Genomic DNA, 21521 nt, shown 5'->3' with positions numbered 1-21521 from the left:
GTTGTAACTTTGGATTCCTGGCTATGACATGAGACTTCTGGGAAATCAGACTGTGATTTCAGTTTGCCAGGAAAAGAAAGCTGGACCGAGAAAAGAAGGTGAAGCTCTCAAAGATCAGATTTCAGCAGGAGGTCAAAATAGACAGGCTGTGGGGAGCTGCGTGTGTGGGGAACAGCTGAAAAGGCTGAAACCTGAAGACTGTCATGAACCAGACCAAGGAAGTTCTGCAGAAGTGCGTCATTTTGGTGATGACCGTCTCCGTGGAACTCAGATGGAGTAAAACTGCTGTTGGAGGTGACCGAATCTTGAGGGAAGAAAAGGATTTGAACTCTATCTGAGGAAGACAGAGTTGCGAAGGACTTTGTGGCTTCGCTTAGTGCCATGTATGCTAAGGGGACTGCCAATAAATCTATGAGATCTTTGTTGTATTGGCTACTTAAAGTGTAATTTATAGTTTATATTGAATAGAATTGGCCTGTTAATTCATGTTTAATTTATGTTGATTTTGGTTTGATTGTTGAAATCTTGCCCTCCTGTTTCTTCCATTGGGGATGTTTGGTGAGCTCTCCACAGGGATCAAACACAACAGTGACTTGATCTAACTATTGCTTACACAACAAAATATAAATTTGTTTCCAAAATTTTACACATTTTTTCATTTGTAGTAATGAACCTCTTGCTATGTAAAAGGGGTTGCCATGCTTGCCTACAAAATAGCAGTGACAGCGATTCTAAAATAATTCTCTGTACGTGAAGTGCTTTGAAATGTCTGGATATTGTGACAGACACTATAAAAGTGTTTTTCTTATATCTGAATTTATCAAACATGTTTGGAAGTTTGAAAGATTTTGTCTTCACATCACAGTGTAATCATCACATTTATTCATCTGAAAATAGACACTAAACAAGCAGTTGAGTTTTTGTTGCGAGTGTAGGCCTTGGCCACAATGTAATTACTAGAGAAAGAATTTGCATTTATATTGTACCATACATGTCTTCAGGGCATTCCAAAGCATTTCACAATCAAAGGATTCTTGTTGTATTGGTAAACACAGCCAGTAAATTGCACGCAATATCTCACAAGAAGCAAATAAACGGATGACCAGATAATTTATTTTTGATGGTGGTTGAGCAAAGAACATTGGCCAGGCACTACACAAAGTCAGCATTATTCTCCAAACAGTGCATTGTGATCTTTTCTATCCACCTGAACAGGCCAATAGGGCCTTAGCTTAAATGATCCAAAAGAAAAACAACCCCTTTGAGAATGCTGCATTTCTCTCATTATGAGCTCAAGTCTCTAGTTAAGCTTGAAACCATAATCTTGTGACTCAGCTAAGCACCCCAGCTACCGTGCCAATAATTGTACTCTTTCAGTATTACTCACCTTGCTATACCTCCATAATCCAAACCCTCCTCTCCACGCATTATTATATACAGCCGACGGCGCAAGTCATATGGCTTCATGTTCATTATCTGTATGTTAAATGATTCAAAATATTTTCATAAAAGTTATCAGTTAGGAAATAAAAGTCAGGGCCTTTTTCTGTCAGTTTACATTTATAAAAAATAAAAATTAAAGAGTGACAATATTATTCCCATTTTTAATTTAATCTAAATTGAAGAATTTTATTTTCAAAAAATGTGATTGTATAGTTTGATACACAGACGTAACACACACACACACACACACACACACAAAGACAATGATTGCTCATCATGTTATATAAGGAACTGCATGTGGAGAGCTCCTTTGTTCAATGCTACTGAGTTGAATATTAGGAGCTAACAATGTTTAATTCAACTTAGTTAATTTAGCTTTTGCATGTTATCAGTAACCAACAGTACAACCATTTAATAAGTGCTTCAAGTTGTACACTGGAAAGACTTCAACCTAAGTTTTGCTGCCAATCAATATACTTTCTAACCCAAGCAAAGCACATCGCAGAAGAAAATAGGCAAAAGAATAAAGAGACAAATAAGGCCAAAGTCAATTGTGGGAGTGTCGCCCCATTCTTCGCCTTGTTCAATATCCTTATTCTGTCACACACATTGTTTAGGTAAGAAAATGAGAGCAGTGGTAAAGTCAAGAGAGATGAAAAGTCAAAATCAAAAGCAGACAGCATGGGGGAGTGACAAAAGCAACTGGAGAACCAAAAAAAAATGTTATATTGATACAGACTAGCAAGAGCAAAGAGAAAGCAAATTTGACATGTAAAAGACAACTGTGAGCAGTAAGTTGACAGAAGAAAAATGTTGATATCTGCATCAATGTAACTAATAACATGAAAGAGGTTAGAAATAAAGTTCAGCCCGATGAAAGGCATAAATCCACAACTTATAGGTTGCTAGTTAAAAATTAGTTCTTGCATAATAGTGACAACAGAAATAGGCAGCTTTTAGCAGCAGCAATTGCCTATAAGTAGACAGATGTTTGTAATAAAAGTGACAGGTAACTCAGAAAAGTTTCAGATGAAACAGTTAGAGGAAAGTGCTCATGGTATGTGGACACACATGGTAGCAAAAATGCAATAGCAATAGTGTAATGCAGGGAATTGTCATGTGATCAGACATCATGATAAGATGTCATGTAATTGAACCTTCAGGAATATGTCCAATTCTAAGTTGCTGTGGGGGGGTGGGGTCAACATGATATTTCCAAGAGAGATTTCTCAACAACTGTCATTTTATGACTGCTGATATAACTTAGTAGTTTGGACCCATCGCAGTAAGCAAGTCTCATAAGAGTGGGTGCTTACCAAATTCAGGGACGGGAGTGGTGAGTGCAGGCTAGTTAAGGCTCACCTATACATCTTTGCATCTTCATTTGTAAAATAAAAAATGAATACACAATGTTGCTTTCAGTCCTAGCTATAAATTTGCCTGTAGGGAAATTCTTTATCTCTAGCATTTAAATCTTTAAAATGTTTGTTACCTGTTGAAAGGAATCCTCAAATAACGTCTGTCTGGAGACACTGATTTTAACGTGGCTTGGTAATGCATTGGACTGAAATAACAATCAACATTCACCAAAAATGAGAACACTTTTATCAGAAAAAATACAAATTTCTATATATACAGAGCCCTAAAAGCAAAATCTATTGATCTCCAGGTTGAAAAGGCAAGGTTTTTCAAGGATATTTGTTTTTCCCCTTAAATCTGGAGTGTACAGAAAAGCACCATTAAGAGGGATTTTAAATAATTTAATTTCTTCATATGAATCGAACTCTAACTTTAGAAAAAAGGAAAAAAGCAAAGAATATAGATTTCAAGTTCAGTGTTCGAATTCCAGTTTCAACTGTGAAATCTCTCCTTTAATCTGTGAAAAGTTTTCCATCCCAGTTGCAAAGAGGTAGAAAATCAGTTTTAAATGCCACAAAGAAAACCTTGTATTTTTATTTTGTCTAAACCTCAAATGCCATGTACATCTAACACGTGTGTTATATATTCAAGTAAGAGCCACTAATATGATTATGGCTTCAGTTCCAAAGGCTGCCTCTCAAATCTATTTTTGCACAGTTGGTCAGCTCATTCCAACAAAGCTGCTTTGCATTATCGAAGATGTAAACATGATTTTCAAAATAAAATAGAACCACAAGTCAAAGACTCAGTTAAATAAAAGCAAAATACTGTGGATGCTGGAGATCTGAAATAAAAACAAGAAGTGCTGGAAAAACTCAGCAGATCTGGCAGCATCTTTGAAGGGAGAAACAGAGTTAACATTTCGATTCCAATCTGACTCTTCTTCAGAACTGAAGAGAGGTATTGGACTCAACGTTAACTCTATTTCTCTCTCCACAGATGCCGCCAGACCAGCTGAGTTTTTCCATCAATTTTTGTTTTTATATTACACGTTCAGTTTCCATTCTTCCAGCAACCAAATATAATTGTCAACTCACTCTGGGACAACAATAAAATAGCATGCAAAGTCCTAAGTATTTTTTTAAAAAGAAATCTTATTATGAGCTGAATAATCTTGTAGGGATAGTGGCTGCTGCCTCTAGAAAAACTAAGTTGAAACTGTATCACTACAATCATTAATTTTTGTTGAGTATATTTGCAGTAATTAATTTTATGCTAACAGTTTCCGTGTTACATTTCGTCACAAAAATACGAAAATAAATTATAATTCTTTATCTTTCAGTCGCATTATACTTACATGGCAGAGGAAGCGGAATTGATGATACTTCCATCGAAAGCTTCGATCATATGCTGCTGGAGAGCCACTTTTAGCACTGCAATTATTAAGAATTTGAAGTTTTGTAATGATATTAACTTGCTTTTACCACAACAAACTGGAGTTTAAGCTGGTTAGCAAAGCAAATGTTGTAACCGGTACTCAGATATTTACGCAACAGAATAGCACTTAATTTCTAACTATAATTTAAGTGATACTTAAAAGATTTACCTATGTAAATGCATGTTAATTTAGATAACATCATGAAAATATGAAATGTGAAAAAATAAGCAATGGATGCACTTAGAGGAAAAAGCATGAAGTATGTTAATCAAATATGTTTTTTATGCTACTCTAGGTAATGCCTACAAACTGTCAACTCGTGGAATACGCAAGTCTTGAATCCATAGTATTATAGACTTTGTTAATGAGTTGGCACTGGTTAGTGAGAGTTATTCCTGCTTCTATACACCACCTTGTCACATACTAATTGTCAACATTTTACTGAGGAGAGTCCACTGTCTGTTGCATGTGAGCTCCTTATACCCTAATAGCTGTAGGTCTCGGCGCCAGATGCTCATCCATATGAATCATAAATCAGGTTAGTTCTTAGGTAGGCTGACTAGATAATTCTCTCCAACCAATGAAATATATCACTTCATGAAAAAGGTGGGGGGGGAAATGAAATTGAGATGTTCTTCTGCTACCTGTCTCTATGACTGCAACACAGGCACCAGAAGGTTTGCAGGAGTTTACTTGACATACCAACTGAGGAACCTGATGCAGACTAAGAGACTATTTATTTGAGAAGAAATGAGAAAGGAGGACAGCCACAGGAATTGCAATGTTAATTCTGAATTGTTATATATAACCAACCTTGTTTTGATGTTTTTTAAAGCAAAAATATTAATGTCAAAGGACATCAAGTGAGAAATTTTCAGGTATGATTTTTAGTATGACATCTCAACTGTGAAAAGCTGATAGATAAATTGAAAAGATGCATGTTCGGGTTTTAATAAGATTCAGTACATTTACCCTGACGCATCTTCTGTCTCTAATGCCTGTACACATGAAGATCGCAGAAGTCCATGCTTTTTTCATTTTATTTCATATTAAAGATAGATCAAGGTATCTTGCAAGGTTTTCAAGTTTGGTGTTCTTTTTAAACACTTCAGTAAGGAAAACTGACAAAGTCTAAAGATCAATTAATAATTTAGACATGAGTAAAGGTTCTGATTCTGGGGTTAGGATACTTGCAGTGAAGGAGCTTCACTTCTAAAACTGAACTTTCCGTTCACTTAATTTTAGAATTGAGATAACATTGGACATAAATGTTAGATTATATGTGCTTCTTCAGCCTCCCTCTAAACCACTGAGTTGATATGACCAAAATTAACATTTGGAGCGAGCCTCAACCCAGTGCCACTAATTGCTTTCAACGTTAAATTACTAATTGCCATTGGTAATAATAGCACAGAATACGATATGCAAATCATAAAAATGAACCATTGCAATTTATATGCAAATATTCTGGAAAGGTAATCTCGCCATATTTTTGCCACAGTGCAAAAAAAATTGCAATAATCCTAAACAAAAAGCATATTTACCTAGAGGTGGAATCAAATCCAGTTCGAGGATCTTTAAAGGTGGTGGAACGAGAGTTATGGTCCACAAAATATCGAACCCCTTCATTTGTGTATTTCATCTCCCAGCCAGGTGGCAGTGGGGATTCTTGGATCATCCTATGAAAACCCAATTTTAGCTCGTTTAATAGGAATATCTTTGCACAATAGCTGGACCAAATTAAACATATTGAAAATCAACTAGTTTCACGTTTCACTACTGTGCACGGTACAGACTAAGATGAGCAGTAAAGTACTGTAAGGTCCTCACTTCCTAAATGACTGAACAGTTTTTTTTCCCCAGGAGAAGTAACTATTTTCCATTTGTTTTCATGCAATAGGAGTAATGATTACCAAAGTAAATTGAGATCTAGTCCATCCAGGGCCATCAAGGTTACCCGACAAGACTGCAGTAGCATTTCAATACTAAGTTAAAAACTACACAAGTTTGCAGCTTATTCTCCTAAGAACACAATTCAGAAATGTTCAATAGCTGTGAACACTCCTCTAATTCTAATGTAAAGTACTTTATCAAAATTTTGGGTTAAATAATTTGAAGTATAGGAAGTGGGATGCATATTTCAAAAGATAAAAAGGTCAAACGGCTACTTTCTGCTGTAGCTGGTTATGCACATTAAAAGGGATTTTGTTCATGTTCTTGGCAGTCACTGTATAATATTAATTGCACCTTTAAGACCACCACTGCATTTTGGTTTGATTTTCACCTGTTTCCAAAAGTGCGATACAATGCATTTTAATTTTACTGAAATCAATACTGTTTATCATTACAGTTATCATTCAGGGCCACATAAAAGTATAGTACTTTGACTGACAGAGTCATTGCAACACTGATTTATTATTTCTCACCATATTGTTAGGTATCTTTCATACCAAGAGTTATAGATTCTGTTTCCAGTCTAATTGTATGTTCAACATCGATCTTTTGAATTTACTTAAACCTCCTAACGGAAGAGAGGACAGGAAGGGCTGAAGGAAAGCAGAACAAAGGCAGACATAAGAGTAACAGTTAATACTAAAAATACAATGAAATCAAAAAGACGATAAACAGAAATAGTGACAGAAACAGGGAAGCCAAAGAGCAAAAGAGAGAGAAGCAATGAGACACTGTATTCCCCATAGTGATGTGAAGAAAGCTGCACTACCTTGATGGTTTCAGAATATGGTTTTCCCTTTAGTCCACATAGTGCAAAGAAATCTGTCGTTAGCAGCTTAGTTTTCCAGGTAAAGATATTTTAACATTTAATATGATGTAAGATTAATGACAGACTATATAATGATCATGTTGAAGTACCTTCAGAGACTTTTCTATTTAATATCTTTAGACCAGAAATTACTTATTTTGGTGATGATTTTGCCTTCCAGTAAAATAGTTACACCAAACTGGAAACTGAGCTTATTCATATGCAGGTTTGTTTCAATGATTTGATGTGTAATTACATCATAGTAAGTGATGTAGCCTCTAAAGCATTGCCAAATTATGAATGAGTAACAAGAGATGCACACACACGATTTCAAAAATCAGATTTCAAAAATATGTGACAGTGGCCTTAGGCAAATATACCCAAACTTGGAAATAGTATGAAATTAACTTCAACAGTAGACTGATTAAAACTGAAGCTTGTTTGTCAAATTTAATCCACTTGAGAATATTGGTTTATAATATACATTTTTCTTAAAGCTAAAATTATTTTAATTACAAGAAAAGCAACTCCACTCAGCAGCATGTTCCTGGGTATTATTTCATAGGTGCTATGCACATTGAGACAAAGTACCTTATCCAAAAGCCTCAACAGTGAATGCCAGCAAGTTATTCAACTGCACAGGGAATTAAGGCCAATTCTGTGCTCACTCAATATTCACACACTTCCTGCATGAATCACTGGGTAGTGACAGAGTTGCAAACCTTTCCCACCAAGCACTTAGTTTCCAACAGCCAACCCAACTTTGATCAGCCAATACAGCAAAGACTGGGGATCATAATTGCAACTTTCTTGGTATGTATCACTTGACTGTTCAACAGAAAAACTCTCAACCATTGGATAGCTTTCAACTTGTTCAATTTGTAATCTCAAAAGGTTCTTGAATTCCCACCAAGGTCTAGCATGTGAAGTGTCCAAGGCCCAACCATCTTCAGCTGCTACATCAATGACCTACCTTCCATCAAAAGGTCAAGAATATTTGCTGATGATTGCACAATGTTCAGCACCATTCGCGACTCCTCAGGTACAGAAGCAGTCAAGCAGTCCATGTCCAAATGCAGCAAGGCCTGGATAATATTCAGGCTTGGGCTGACAAGTAACATTTGTGCCACACAAGACCCAGGCAATGGCCATCTCCAACAAGAGAGAACCTAACCTTTGTCCTTTGACATTCAATGGCATTACCATTGCTGAATCCCCCACTATCACATCCTGGAGGTTACCATTGCCCAGAAACTGAACTGGACTAGCCATATAAATACTGTGGCTACAAGAGCAGGTCAGAGGCTCGGAATAACTCACCCCCTGACTCCCCAAAGCCTGTCCACCATCTACAAGGCACAGGTCAGGAGTATGATGGAATATTCTCCACTTACCTGGATGAGTGCAGCTCCAACAACACTCAAGAAGTTTGAACCATCCAGGACAAAGCAGCCCAATTGATTGGCACCCCATCTACAAACATTCACCCCCTCCAACACCGACGCACAGTAGCAGCACTGTGTACCATCTATAAGATGCACTGCAGGAATTCCCAAAGATTCCTTAGGCAGTACCTTCCAAACCCACGACTGTTACCATCTAGAAGGACAAGGGTAGCAGACACATGGGAACACCACCACCTGGAAGTGCCCCTCCAAGCCACTCACCATCCTGACCTGGGGGTAAATTCGCAGCTAGCAAGTACTATATTTAAAGTGAGGAGATGTAAAGATGGGGGAAAAAGACATTTTTAAAAGATATGAATTAAAACAAAACAATGCTAGTAAAACAATTTGATGGAATTGGACGCGTAGTAAATTAGCATATTGTGCTTCCACCTCTGGGACCTTGACTCTATACCACCAAGAATTGGTGGTATCAAAGCCACCTCTTTTTCTGATGTTGATTAGGACACTACATGAAATGCTTTGATAGTTTTAATCTAGTTATAGTGGGTATGGGACATGGCAGGTGTGGAAATGCAAGTGTCATGCTGGCCCAATAGAGGGTGTTTCCTGAGATGCAAAGTTGAGGCTGGGCAATGGGAGCACTCTGCATGTAAACTTGGGAGTGTTTGATGTCTAAAATAGGACAGTATTCTATTCTCTGTCACAAACATCCCTTGCCTTGATGAGCACAAATATTTGCCCAAAAACTTAAATATACTTTGGAAATAAGAAAAGATATACTGCAGTCACCAATTCTAGAGCAAGTGACTTGTAATTCATCACAGGAACCCATACTACACAATTCAAAATTCACTTTGCTAGACTTAGCGAGAGACTCAGTTCTTTCATTTCCAATACCAGTGGTAAAATCCACTGCAGCACAAACATGGTAATTTCCCTTTTTAACAGGACTGTGGAAATTCACATTATGCAGTTCGGCACCAAGTGAACTTATGTTATTTCCTTTGAGAACCCCTATTAAAATGCTGTGGGTGAATTTAGCTGGCTGAATGATTAAATCCGCGCAGATTGCTTATCCGTCCACTGGTCTTTGAACCTATTTTTGGTATCCTGCTGCAATGAAGATAGGATTTCTGCATTGTGATAGAGAAGCAAGTGAGCAAGGGGAAACCATTCAGAATATTACTATGAGAGACATTCAACCACAAGAGATGAAACTTTAACACTGTAGTCTGTATGCTATATAACACGGCAAGCCTGACTGAGGCAGGATTGTTTTATGGAATGGGTTTACTTTCGCTGGCCCCTGAATCATCAGAAATTCAATTGTGTCTGTCACTCAGGGAATGGGTGTTCCATAAAGAAAGGTCTTTTTTTTTTAATTTTCTCAAACCCTGGAACTGTGCTAACATAAGTATGTATTATTGTAAGCTAAACTCCAGGAAATTCAAAGTGCAGTTAAGATCCTATCACAAAGAAAACAATAGGTTGACCCCAGAAAGCCAGCATTAACTATGATGTGACAAAGCAGCAATAATACTGATTTAGGGTTATTTCATAACACAGACATTAAGTTGAAGTGAACAGTTTGGCATTGGCACAAAAGTTGGGGTAAACTATCCTAACTATCATAGACTATAATTATGATCAAAAATACTGCAGAACTTAACTTTACCTTAAAAATTAACTTAATCCATACCTTTCGATTGCATAGTAATATTTCTTTAAACACTAACACAGAAATGGTACAACTCCAGTGAATCTGCTGCCTATTGCAAAAAATAATGAACTTAAAGACTATTTATAAAATTGCTTTCAACTTTTGTCGGGAGCAAAAACAGTGATTCCTGTCCTATAATCACGCAAGAAATCCAGAGTTATGTACGACAGATTGTGATTGTCTTTATACTGCAATTCATGACAGAACGAACAGGGTCTCAAGATCCTGCAGTTCAATTAGGAACTTATCATAAGTAGCTTCCTCAGTTTGCACCCCTTTTTTAAAAAACACATTGGCTGGATTTTACGGGGCACTGCAGACCCAACCCCCCCCTCCCCCCCTCCGCACCGGCCTAAAAAGTTGGGGAGGGGGCCCATGATCCCGACAGATGGAGCAGCAGCAATGTAATGTTGGGAACAGGGTTAGTTCCTTTAAGGCAAGACTTCTGTCCCTTTCTTGGCAGGAAATCCCAACTTGGAGAGCTGACAGCCAATCGGAGAGCCGGCAGCTCTGTAGACCCAACAGCGCACGTTGGGCGTGGTGGCCACTGCTGGGACTATAGGAAGTCCCCGCTATGCCGAGGGGGACCCAGGTAAGTACAGGGTCAGGGGTCTCGGATGGGGGAAGGGGAATAGGTTCAAGAGAAGAGGGGGGGCGGCGGCGCTCTGATGGGCCCTGGGAGCCTCTGACACCAGCCGCATGGCGGGGCCTCCCCTGCCATGGGTAAAATACTGGGGGCGGCAGAATGAGGCCCTTAACTTTGGCCAGGTAAGGGCCTCAATTGATCCAAGGGCAGGCAGTTCTATTTGTGCCTCCCCTCTCCCAACCCCCAATTAGTAATATTTCAGACGGGCCACCCGCTGGATTTTTATGTCCCCCCTCCCATCTTCAAATCTGCCAGTGGGGGCACATAAATTCCAGCCCCATTAGTTATTTTCTTTGTGTAATAATAGACTTATTTTTTACACACAGGCAGAGGCAGATTCACTCTGGTTACATTAGTGAACCTACTCTAAACAAGAACCCAGCAGAACGGGATTTTTCCCCCCTCCACCCTCCACATTCTCCATTACGAAGCACATGCTGGAGAAAAAAGAATCCTGGTAGGTTCAATTGCCATTCTTGATTGAGGTTAGCAAAAATGTTGATTGGGTATTTGTAAATGAGTGGTAATGACTATAAAATACTTCTGCTATGCTGTCATAACTGCTGTTTCTGTTTCTGCTGATCTCTGACAGGCAAATTGAGATAACCATGTTTGTTTTGTTGGTAATTACAGTTAATTGACCACCATTTGGCTGGCTGTCAAATTTAAGTTTTAAACTGATGCACACAAATGCTGCACAATTAGTGAACCAGGACTGTGAGCCCTTTTGTACAATCACTTACTCTGATTGGTTCAACTTTTCTCAGATGTTGTCATTTGAATAGTTAAACCTAAGGAGCTCGAGTTCAGACAGTAGTTTTGTTTTGACTTTTTAAAATCCCCCTTTAGTTTTGAACTGTTTTCTAGTCTCCGCCCTGTTCCCCTTCAGTGTGGGGAACTGGGAGGGAGATCATCCAAGCCTTCAGCGGACAGTGAAGTTCTCCACAGTGAACAAGAGTGCCATTTTGCATCCACCTGTAGGACTGTTGCTTTCATTTCCCTGCTCCTTTTTTCCTTCTAGCAGTGACATAATCTCCCAACCAATTGCAAGAGATAATACCTGCAAAATATACTTACCGAACATAGCCAAATTCGCTCTTCAAAACCAGCGCTCAAACACTAGGCCTTCTAAATAAGAGTTAAATACCATACTGCTGCCAAACAAATGCCAACTTTTTTCGCCTCCAACTTTTCTCCCACCTCCAGTTAAAGGCAATGACTCATGCTGGGACATGGCAAAACTCCAGCACCTCGCCCCAGTAACTACTCCTGCAAATCTAGATAGATAACGTTAGTAAGCTACTTAACGATGGAAACATGATAGGAGAGTTCAATCGTGTTCTCAACTAATATTAACATAGGTGCACTTTGCAGCCCACACCACTGAATAAACAGACACCAGAGCAAGAACTTGAGATGATTCTTTTCCTCTGCCTACCTGGGGAACACTTGAAGGGGAGTAAATTCAAAACTCATCTGAGGAAACACTATTGTACTGAGCAACTGGTAAATCTATGGAACAAGCTCCCGAGGGAGATGGTGGAAACAGATAGTATTAATTTTTTAAAAATTTGTTCATGGGATGTGGGTGTTGCTGGCTAAGCCAGCATTTATTGCCTATCTCTAATTGCCCTTGTTCAGAGGGCATTTAAGAGTCAACCACATTGCTGTGGATCTGGAGTCACACGTAGGCCAGAACAGGTAAGGATGGCAAATTTCATTCCCTAAAGGACATTAGTGAGCCAGATGGGTTTTTAACGACAATCAGCAATGGTTTCATGGTCATTATCAGACTTTTAATTCCAGATTTTTATTGAATTCACATTTCACCATCTGCTGTGGTGGGATTCAAACTCAGGTCCAATCAACAGCAAGTTAGACTGATTTCTTTCAAAAGAACAATACTTTGGAATACAATACATGTATAATTTGAGACATGACAGAGTAAATGTAGTATGTTTAGGAGGAAAAGGTGACCCTGGATCTACGATTTAACAATTTTTAAATAAATTATTAAGGAACTGAATGTTTATGAAAGTACTGTAGTCACTTTCAAAAATTACCCAATAATTGATTGAACTACAGTTCTGAAGTTTATATGCAAACCACTTTCAAGTTATTGAGGTAACAAATTGATATTTGCACATGTATACACACACAATTACTAGCGGTTCAATTACCAAAACACCAAGATGCTTGTAGGAGGAAGCTGTCTTGTTAACCTTGGAAAAAAATTGCCAAAGGCCAGGGTCAGATTTTGCAGTGCCAGTAACAGTAGCACCTTCAGCATTTGCTGCACTGTACGTCCCTGCAACTACTGGAATGAACACACACACTGGGCAGAATTTTATGCCGGCAGGATTTTACGTTCCCACTGAAGCCAATGAAGTTTAAAATGCCTCGCCACATTTTACAGCCCCATCCCTGTTAAAGTCGTAAAATTCCGGTCACTGTCTCGTGCAAATTAGAAAGTAGCGATGAGCCAACCAATGCTACTACCAAGGGCTCACTATGCTTCAAATGACAAGTACGGAACCAGTGCGAATTTGGACTAACTGTCCACTAATTACATATTAATGACATTTTACATTTTAGACTTGGTATTTCCAGGCATAAGGGGCCTGCTCTTCACAACCACTCAATAAGGAGGTCCACACCAGAAAGAATTGAATGAAAATTAATATGAATTGATTTTTGTTAAACATAAAACCTTTTAAAAGTTTGATAAATCTTGCCAAAAAGTAAAATCTATGACTTTTTAAAATGGTTTCTTAGACTTTTGAAATAAGACTTTTTAATAAGATTTATCTGATCAAGATTATTGCAAATTTTAAAAATATGTTTCAAGTTTTAATTATGAAAAATGGGGTGAATCTTGTGGGGCGGGGGGCTGGCAGCTGGCTGTTGCTATTTGCCCCCATTACCCCTCTGAGACTCAGCTTCAGGATATTGGGCATGTGCAGATTACTGTGGAACTCCTGAACTGGTGGTCCGTCACTTGATTCCAGCAAAAACTGTGCTGTGGAGCCCCCATATCCGCACAGCCTACAATCAGTGAGTATTTCAACTTTCCCACCCTCACATCAACATTTGAAGTGGCTTTTTAATGGCAATGTGATTAATAAAATTTGATGAACAACAGAACTGAAAATTAAACTTCATAATCATGGAGTGCTGTTAAACAATGAATAGATTTTAAGCTAAATTTTTAAAATAATTTTTTTGAAGTTTTTTCAGAATACTTAAAGTTAAAGATTGGGGGCATAAACATGGGGTGAAGGCAGAACTTAGTCAATGGAACCTATTTTAAAAGTGATCTTATTTTGTGCTTTTTGTTTCCTGGTTGGACGTGGTGAAAATTCTTTAACATGATCAGATGCGTGGAGAGCTTGGGCTCTATGCTGTGAATGCCCAGTAAAGAATGATGCAATCAGTTATAGCACCCCTGCATGGTGATAGTCTGAACAGAGGGCATGGCTGAGGTATTAGATGAATACTTAGCATCTGTCCTTACCTAAGAAGAAGATGCTACCTAGGCCATGGTGAAAGAGGAGGTAATTCAGACACTAGAAAGGTTCAAAATTCATAAAGAGGAGGTTTTGGATAGGCTGTCTGTACTTAAAAGTTGATTAGGCACCAGGATCAGATGAGATGTATCCAAGGATATTGGGGGAAATTGTGGAGGCACTAGCCATAATTTTTCAGTCTTCCTTAGGCTCAGGGGTGGTGCCAGAGGAGTGGAGAATTGCAAACATACCCTTGTTCAGAAGAGTGTGTAAAGATGAGCCCAGAAGCTACAGGCCAGTCAGTTTCAATTCGGTGTTGGGGAAACTTCTAGAAACAATAATTCGGTGCAAAATTAAAGTGGCATGGACAAATGTGGGTTAATTAAAAAAAGCTTTTTTTAAAAGGGAAAATCGTGTTTAACTAGCTTGCTGGAGTTCTTTGAAGAGGTAACTGAGAGGGTTGATGAAGGCAATACTGTTGATGTGGTGTACATAGATTTCCAAAAGGCACTTGATACAGTGCTGCACAACAGGCTTGTGAGCAAAGTTATACTCATGGAATAAAAGGGGCAGTGGCAGCATGCATATGAAATTGGCTGAGTGACAGGAAACAGAGAGTAATGGTTAATGAAAGTTTTACTGGCTGGGGGAAGGTTTGTAGTGGAGTTTTCCAGGGGTCAATGTTGGGACTCTTGCTTTTCCTGATATATGTTAACGACCTAGATCATTGGTGTTCAGGGCACAATTTCAAAATTTGTGAATGAGTTGAAACTAGGAAGCATTGTGAACTGTGATGAGATAGTATAGAAATTCAAATGGTTGTAGACAAGTTGGTGCAAAATGAAGGTGAAAAATTAAGTTCAATGCAGAGAAATGTGAAGTGATTCATTTTGGTAAGAAGAACATGAAGTGACAAAATAAAGGATACAACTCTGAAAGGTGTGCAGGAGCAGAGGGATCTGGGTGTATTTGTGCATAAGTCATTGAAGGTAACAGGACAGGTTGAGAGAGCATTTAATATCCCAGGCTTTATTAATAGGGGCATAGAGTACAAAATCAAGGAGGTTAAGTAGAACATGTATAAGACACTAAGCTGGCCTCAGCTGGAGTACTGCATCCAGTTCTGGGCTCCGCACTTCAGGAAATATGTGAAGGCAATGGAGAGAGTGCAGAACAAATTCACAAGCCATGGATAAGGAACTTCAGTCATGAAGATATATTGAAGAAGTTAGGACTGTTTTCCCTGGAGAAAAGAGGGCTGAGAGGAGATTTGAAAAAGGCATTCAAAATCAAAGGAGGTCAGATCAGAGCAGATAGGGAAAATTATTCCCACTTGTGAAAGGATCGAGATTTAAAGTAATTGGCAAAAGAAGCAAAAGCAACAGGAGGAAAAACTTCTTCACACGGCGAGTGGTTAAGGTCTGGAATGCACTGCCTGAGAGTGTAGTGAAGGCTGATGCAATCAAAGCATTCAAAAGGGAATTAGACTGTTATTTGAAAAGGAAGAATGTGGAGAGTTATGGGGAGAAAGTGGGAAAATAGCATGAAATAAATTGCTGATTCAGAGAGGGGCCAAATGGCCTCCTTCTGCACTGTAATAATTCTGTGCTTTTGTGAAATTCTCGCCACCAAGATCACTAGATCTCTCAGTAAGACATACTTCATGGTCAGAAGGAAGCACCCTTTCACCGCCACTGATCACAAAATTCAGCCTCAGATATTTACATTTCTAATTTTGTAAAATGACATCTAAATTTTTAATTTTGTAAAAATGCTCATTTTTAATTTTGTAAAATTAATCATGTCTATTAAATCTGATTTTTCCAATGCCTTTTTATTACAGCATCCTTCTTTATACAGTTTTTGAGATGCAGTGACTGTAAGCTATGCCCACAACTACCTGCCATTTTCACTGCAGCCGACACTGGGAGAAAATCCTCCCATAAGGCAACCAAAATTCTCGTCACCAGGATCGCTGTAGGTTCGCGCACAGATTTATTTGACATCAGCAGTGAGCACCATCGCTACGCCACTGACTGTGAAATCCGGTCCATTGTTTAAAACCATCCTCTCGGTGTAAACTATATTTAAAGTTTATGCATAACATACATCAACATTCTAGGTGGGGGTAAAAGTGCTTTTGCTAATAAAACAAGGTGTCATGAATTAATAATAAAACAAGTGTCATGAGCTAATACCACATTACTGACATCAAAGACTAAATCATGGTGATTGGATTGTAATCACCTTTTTGGTCTCAGTCATAAAGAGTAATCTTTTTTAAAAGTGACTAATACAGTATTAGCTATGAACTAACTGTAAACTTTAGCAAACACATAACAGCAATTTATTATAGTGATGAACTCATGTTCTGATTCAGTTCTAGCTGCACAATTTATTTTCTCATCAATTTCCTTCACATCTTTCCTCTAATATAAGTATTGACTCCTTGCTGGGGTATAGTTCCTCAAGTACCTTTGGCTATTATTCATAAAATTGATAAGTTAGTCATCCACCAAGAATGGCATCTTTCTACCTGCTACTTTAGGCACTTCCAGCAGAGGTTACAGGATAGCAATCAGGGTGGAAATCCTTGTCAATTCTCCTCCAGGTTTCAGAAGCCAATTATAACCACTTTATTTGCTACCAGACATCATCCTAGCTGAGACAATGGGTACAAGACTGAAGCCACTGTTGCATAGGCTACTAGGAGCTGCAAGTGAGCTAGGACAATTTTCCTTACAATTTTGGCTGTGTGTGTGTGGAGAAGCACCAGTCTTCAAACGTTGATGGCACTGCTAAAAATGGCAAATCAACAAGGTGGGATTGTGGATGCAAACCTGTGTATCACCATACTATGGTATAGTGCACTGGAGCCCTAATCCATCAAATCCATCCTCCCTATTTGATCTCACAAAGAGAATTTATTAATGTTGGGGGTGAAATAAAAATGCCTTCAGAACACAAATAAAGTTCTTAAATGAATGTATAGTTAAATAGGTTGCATGAACTAAGTCGGAAATTAATTAAACTTTCAATAACTCTAATGCTTTGAGATCTTAGCCTAAGGGAACTTTCAAGAGAAAGTAGTCAAATTTAGAAACTGTGCAAGATAATAACTACACTTCGTAACTAGTTTATTGCCTATGAAGCACTTTGGAATACCCTGTCCTCTTTCAGGGGCTGACTTAGCTATTGTATGTTTCAAAATATTTTTGCCTTTGATATATATATCTATCTATATATATATATATATATATATATATATATATATCATTCACAGTTTTCCTCTATAATCAGAAAGGAGTGGTCATCTGTTATATCAGATCTGTACTGTACTAGACTCCCTGTAGCATTGATTAAAGATTCAGATATACAGTGACCAACTAAATTCTCCATTTCACGTGCAGATCACACTATGTTTCGTAGACTGCAAATAATTAGTAGATGTGACAAGGGAAATTAAGTACATGTTATGAACAATAGCATTATGGTCTTCAGTTGTTATGAAGATGAGCAGTGGAAATGCTGGAACAAGGCTGTGAACCAGGTTAACAATAAAATTGCAAAAACTACAAAGTGTGTGCATTTTCCATGACTTAGTCAGGAAACATGAGTTAATTTCAGAAATAATATTTATAGCTGCAAGAATGTTAGTTAAAAATGTGCCAGTCCCTTTCAAAAGTAAATGTCCTCTGCTAATAGGTCTAAACAGTTAGCTATGAAACCTGAAACTTCATTATATTGCACTTTACTGAAGGGTACATAGTCGTTTCTTTTGAGAATCTACATGAACACCACTGAGTTAGCAACAGTTTCAATCAATCCAATGTCCTTACATATTCAGAATAGGTTTAGGATCAGAATATGCATGCTTATTTTTTGAGGATCTGTATTTCTCTTTTTGTTCATTAGTCTCTCGAGTGCACGCACTTCCTGTGGCTGTCAGGGATGGGACACGTAACCTGTTTCTCAGCAACCTCCAGTGCTGCTTGTAGCCATGTGCCAGGAGGTGCTCAGGATCAGCCTGGTGAAGACTACCCATTTTTATTTTCCCTTGCTACTTAACAGAAAATACTTGGCTTTATCATAGCACCGACCCTATATAAGACTGGTTATAGCTACAGAATCAGTAAAGCTAGAGAATGGTTATGAATATGAACTGAACAAAGTTAGAATCAAAATGCATTCATAGGTGGATTCTAATGCAATGAACTGTTCGACCTCTTCCATTTGGCTCCAATGCCAAACTGCAAAATCAAGTATGACAAAGGGAGATCTGAGGAAAATTTAAATAAAATATCGCATTCTCCCAAAAAAAGGAGGAAAATGAAAGGCTGAAAAAAGTGATAGAGGAAAGATAAAATAAACTCAAGGTATTATTTAGCTATGCCATAAATGGCATGGGAAAAATAATTGTTCTAAAAGTGACTGAGATCAAACTGCTTAGTGTGCTGCTCATGTATTTACACGTCTTTACAATGAGATAAAATGCTACAAACATTAAAGAACAGTAAAGGCTATATATATTTTTTAATCAGGGAATCCAGGTAGACGAGATTTTGCAATGAAAATAGAACCCTTAAGTTACCATTTAATCATATTTCCCCAAAATGAGGCACCCCAATTATTAACTATGCTTATTTAAATATTTTAAGAGGTTATCTGCTCTCACCCTTGAGTTCTTGGGTCCTCCCATTGGGTTGTCCGTGTATTATGGTTAACATAATAGACTCGTCCATTATCTTGGCGTTTCTCTGGGAAAAGAAAAATTAAGACATTTTATCAACCTGACAAGACAAACATCAAAAATGTCAATTTTTAATTTTGTGTTACTTTATTAACTGCCAATTATGCAATTAGGTAAGCTGATGTGGTTTATAAACAACTCAAAATGGTTTGGGAATACTGCAGATCAAGAGAAAGTCAAATCAAATGGCATGTGAAAGGACAAATTTTATCATGTCTGGGACAGTAAAGCAGCAGTGCCAAGACAGTTGCGTATTATAAGGGTTATTAAGTCGCAAGTTGAGGTCCTAGTACAGGCAGACAGTCAAAGTTGTCCCATTATTGCACAAGCTTCAGTGTCACAGTTGGCTTGCAAGTTTGTATGTCCCATGTCGGAGGAATAAAAAGCGTCTGTCTGCCTTGCGCTGTGAAAATTGAACCTCTTGCCAGCTGTGTCACTGAACACCACAAGTACTTAAAGTCAGTGAAGTTTACAACTTAACTATTTGTGACTCTGCTTCTAAAATCCTCATTCTCTGGGGGATTGATACAGGTAAAAGGGTTTGAAAGAAGAAAAGTATGAGGCAAAATCCAATCTTTATGAAAACTCTCAAAAGTGCATTTGTTCTACTGTTATACATTATTCTCAGCTCACAATTATAGCTTATTTTGTCTCATGTGCCTTTTTGATGATCCACCAATTTCCTCTAAATAAAATTTTATTTCAATAAAAGTATTCTTTATCATTATGAGGAAACAAGCATTTCACCAGATAAAAAGCCAGATCTCTTTTTGAGAATTATATGAAAATATGAGAAGTTGAACAAAACTGCCCACCAAGCCCAACCAATGACTGAATTATTGCGTTAATGTTACTGCATGCAAGAGAACTGCTTCTTACCACCCACTTTGTGGTCTGCCAGCCCTGTAGAACACATACATTATTTGGAGTCAAGAAAAATGACAGAACTAAATTAATAAACGGTCCAGCCCACTCACTAATAAAAAGCTGTCATCCATTTTAATGTTCTATCATTCCATGTTGACCCTCATGCTTTTAATTAAAGCAAATCAACTCCAGATGTAAATCAGCAGAACAACTACTGAATCTCTTTCAATTGACAAATGTTTTTCAACTCCTGTGGTCACTGAGAAAGTGGGTATAATAATTCACTTTTTTAAAAAAAACTATAAATACAAGGACTTTCATAAAAAGCCAGAAGTCATGAAATCCTATGAAATTGCTTGGGCTTGGTTAGGCAAACCGCTCTTAACTTTCAGCAGGATTGCTGGATGTACTGAAGCTAAGGAGTTCCATGTTTTATGGAAGGGTTGATGGAAGAATATGACAGATACATGCCAAGGTACTCTACTTAAATCTTACCTCCTATTGCCAACTCACAAAGTAGCACTGTTACTGATTAAGACTATTGCCCTTTCCCCCACCACAAAAAGAGTCATTAGTCACTACTTTAGATCCAGATGAAGGTTAGGTAATTAACTTTGCAGATAAAGCAAAATATTTTTTGCCCACTATCAATGAGGGACTATTTATGGAGTTTTATGCAATTTGGAAGGACTTTATATGTCTCTTTTGTTCTTTCATCTTGAAAAAGACAGCAATGTTGAAGCTAAAATGAGAAAGAGAATCAAAGCAAGATACCTAATGAGGTGGGAGGGCCAAGTGCACCTATTCTGCAAGGGATTTAAAAAGCAGGGAGTTTGTTCAGGGGAGACATCAAGAAATTGATATTGCTGGAATATACGCTTTAGAAACAGCCTTAAGTGATTCTTCACACCATTATATCATAGTGATAATCAATTGCCATGAATAGTATGCATCACCAGGTCATTAATTTAAATCTCTATTCACAAACATTCCTATCCTGAGGTCGGAGATTCCCCACACACCAAGAGGGTTGTAAGAGGGTTTGAGGATCTCCCAAGTGAATTCCAGACACTTCCCCAAAGGCTAGGAATATCAAAGCGACAACTGTCACCAAACTGCAGCACCTGGCAGAAATTTTCATGAGCTTCAAGTTCCAAGCTTTAAAATATAAAACCGGGTACTAAACATTTCTGATCTGTTTCAGTGCTATTACTCTTGAGCAACAGCGACAAATGACAATGCACAGGATCAGTAAGCTCACATGATATTCAATACCATACCAAGCAGCACAATGTTGAAAAAAAAAACGATTGGCAATAAAACAGCTTGTGCATTAATTCTTCTTTGGAAAATTGTGGCATTATGATGTCAATATATCAGCATCAATAAATTTCAACAAAGGCTGAGTCCACAAGATGCATGTCCGTTGTCATTATTTCTGTTTGTTCCCTAATGGTACACCAATGCAGCTATGCCAATGATAAAAGGTAACATCTTAAAATTTTTATTGCAGAGATACAATTTAATATTCTTTCGAATGGTATTTCATATCAGGATATATAATTAATGCACCAACATAAACAATACAAACTAGAATACATTCTCAAACTAGGCTAATAATG

At 37.9% G+C, this 21521-nt stretch overlaps 1 protein-coding gene across 3 annotated transcripts in view; it reads right to left on the bottom strand.

Annotated features, from left to right (window-relative positions):
* wwp2 (WW domain containing E3 ubiquitin protein ligase 2) overlaps window positions 1-21521 on the bottom strand; it is a 240278-nt gene that overhangs the window by 27028 nt on the left and 191729 nt on the right. For 2 of the 3 annotated variants that reach the window (XM_078544500.1, XM_078544502.1), the window contains 5 exons: window positions 18958-19039; window positions 5785-5919; window positions 4160-4235; window positions 2936-3007; window positions 1388-1476 (listed from right to left, as the gene is read on the bottom strand). In XM_078544500.1, coding sequence (XP_078400626.1) covers window positions 1388-1476; window positions 2936-3007; window positions 4160-4235; window positions 5785-5919; window positions 18958-19039 — 454 coding nt within the window. The remainder of the gene's footprint in view (window positions 1-1387; window positions 1477-2935; window positions 3008-4159; window positions 4236-5784; window positions 5920-18957; window positions 19040-21521) is intronic. The other variant, XM_078544501.1, reaches the window with a different exon arrangement.

Source organism: Cetorhinus maximus, chromosome 6 (genome assembly GCF_964194155.1).
Source record: "Cetorhinus maximus chromosome 6, sCetMax3.hap1.1, whole genome shotgun sequence".
Taxonomy (NCBI): Eukaryota; Metazoa; Chordata; class Chondrichthyes; order Lamniformes; family Cetorhinidae; genus Cetorhinus; species Cetorhinus maximus.
The sequence above is the reverse complement of the archived record's forward strand: the minus strand, read 5'-3'. Positions and strand labels throughout refer to the sequence as shown.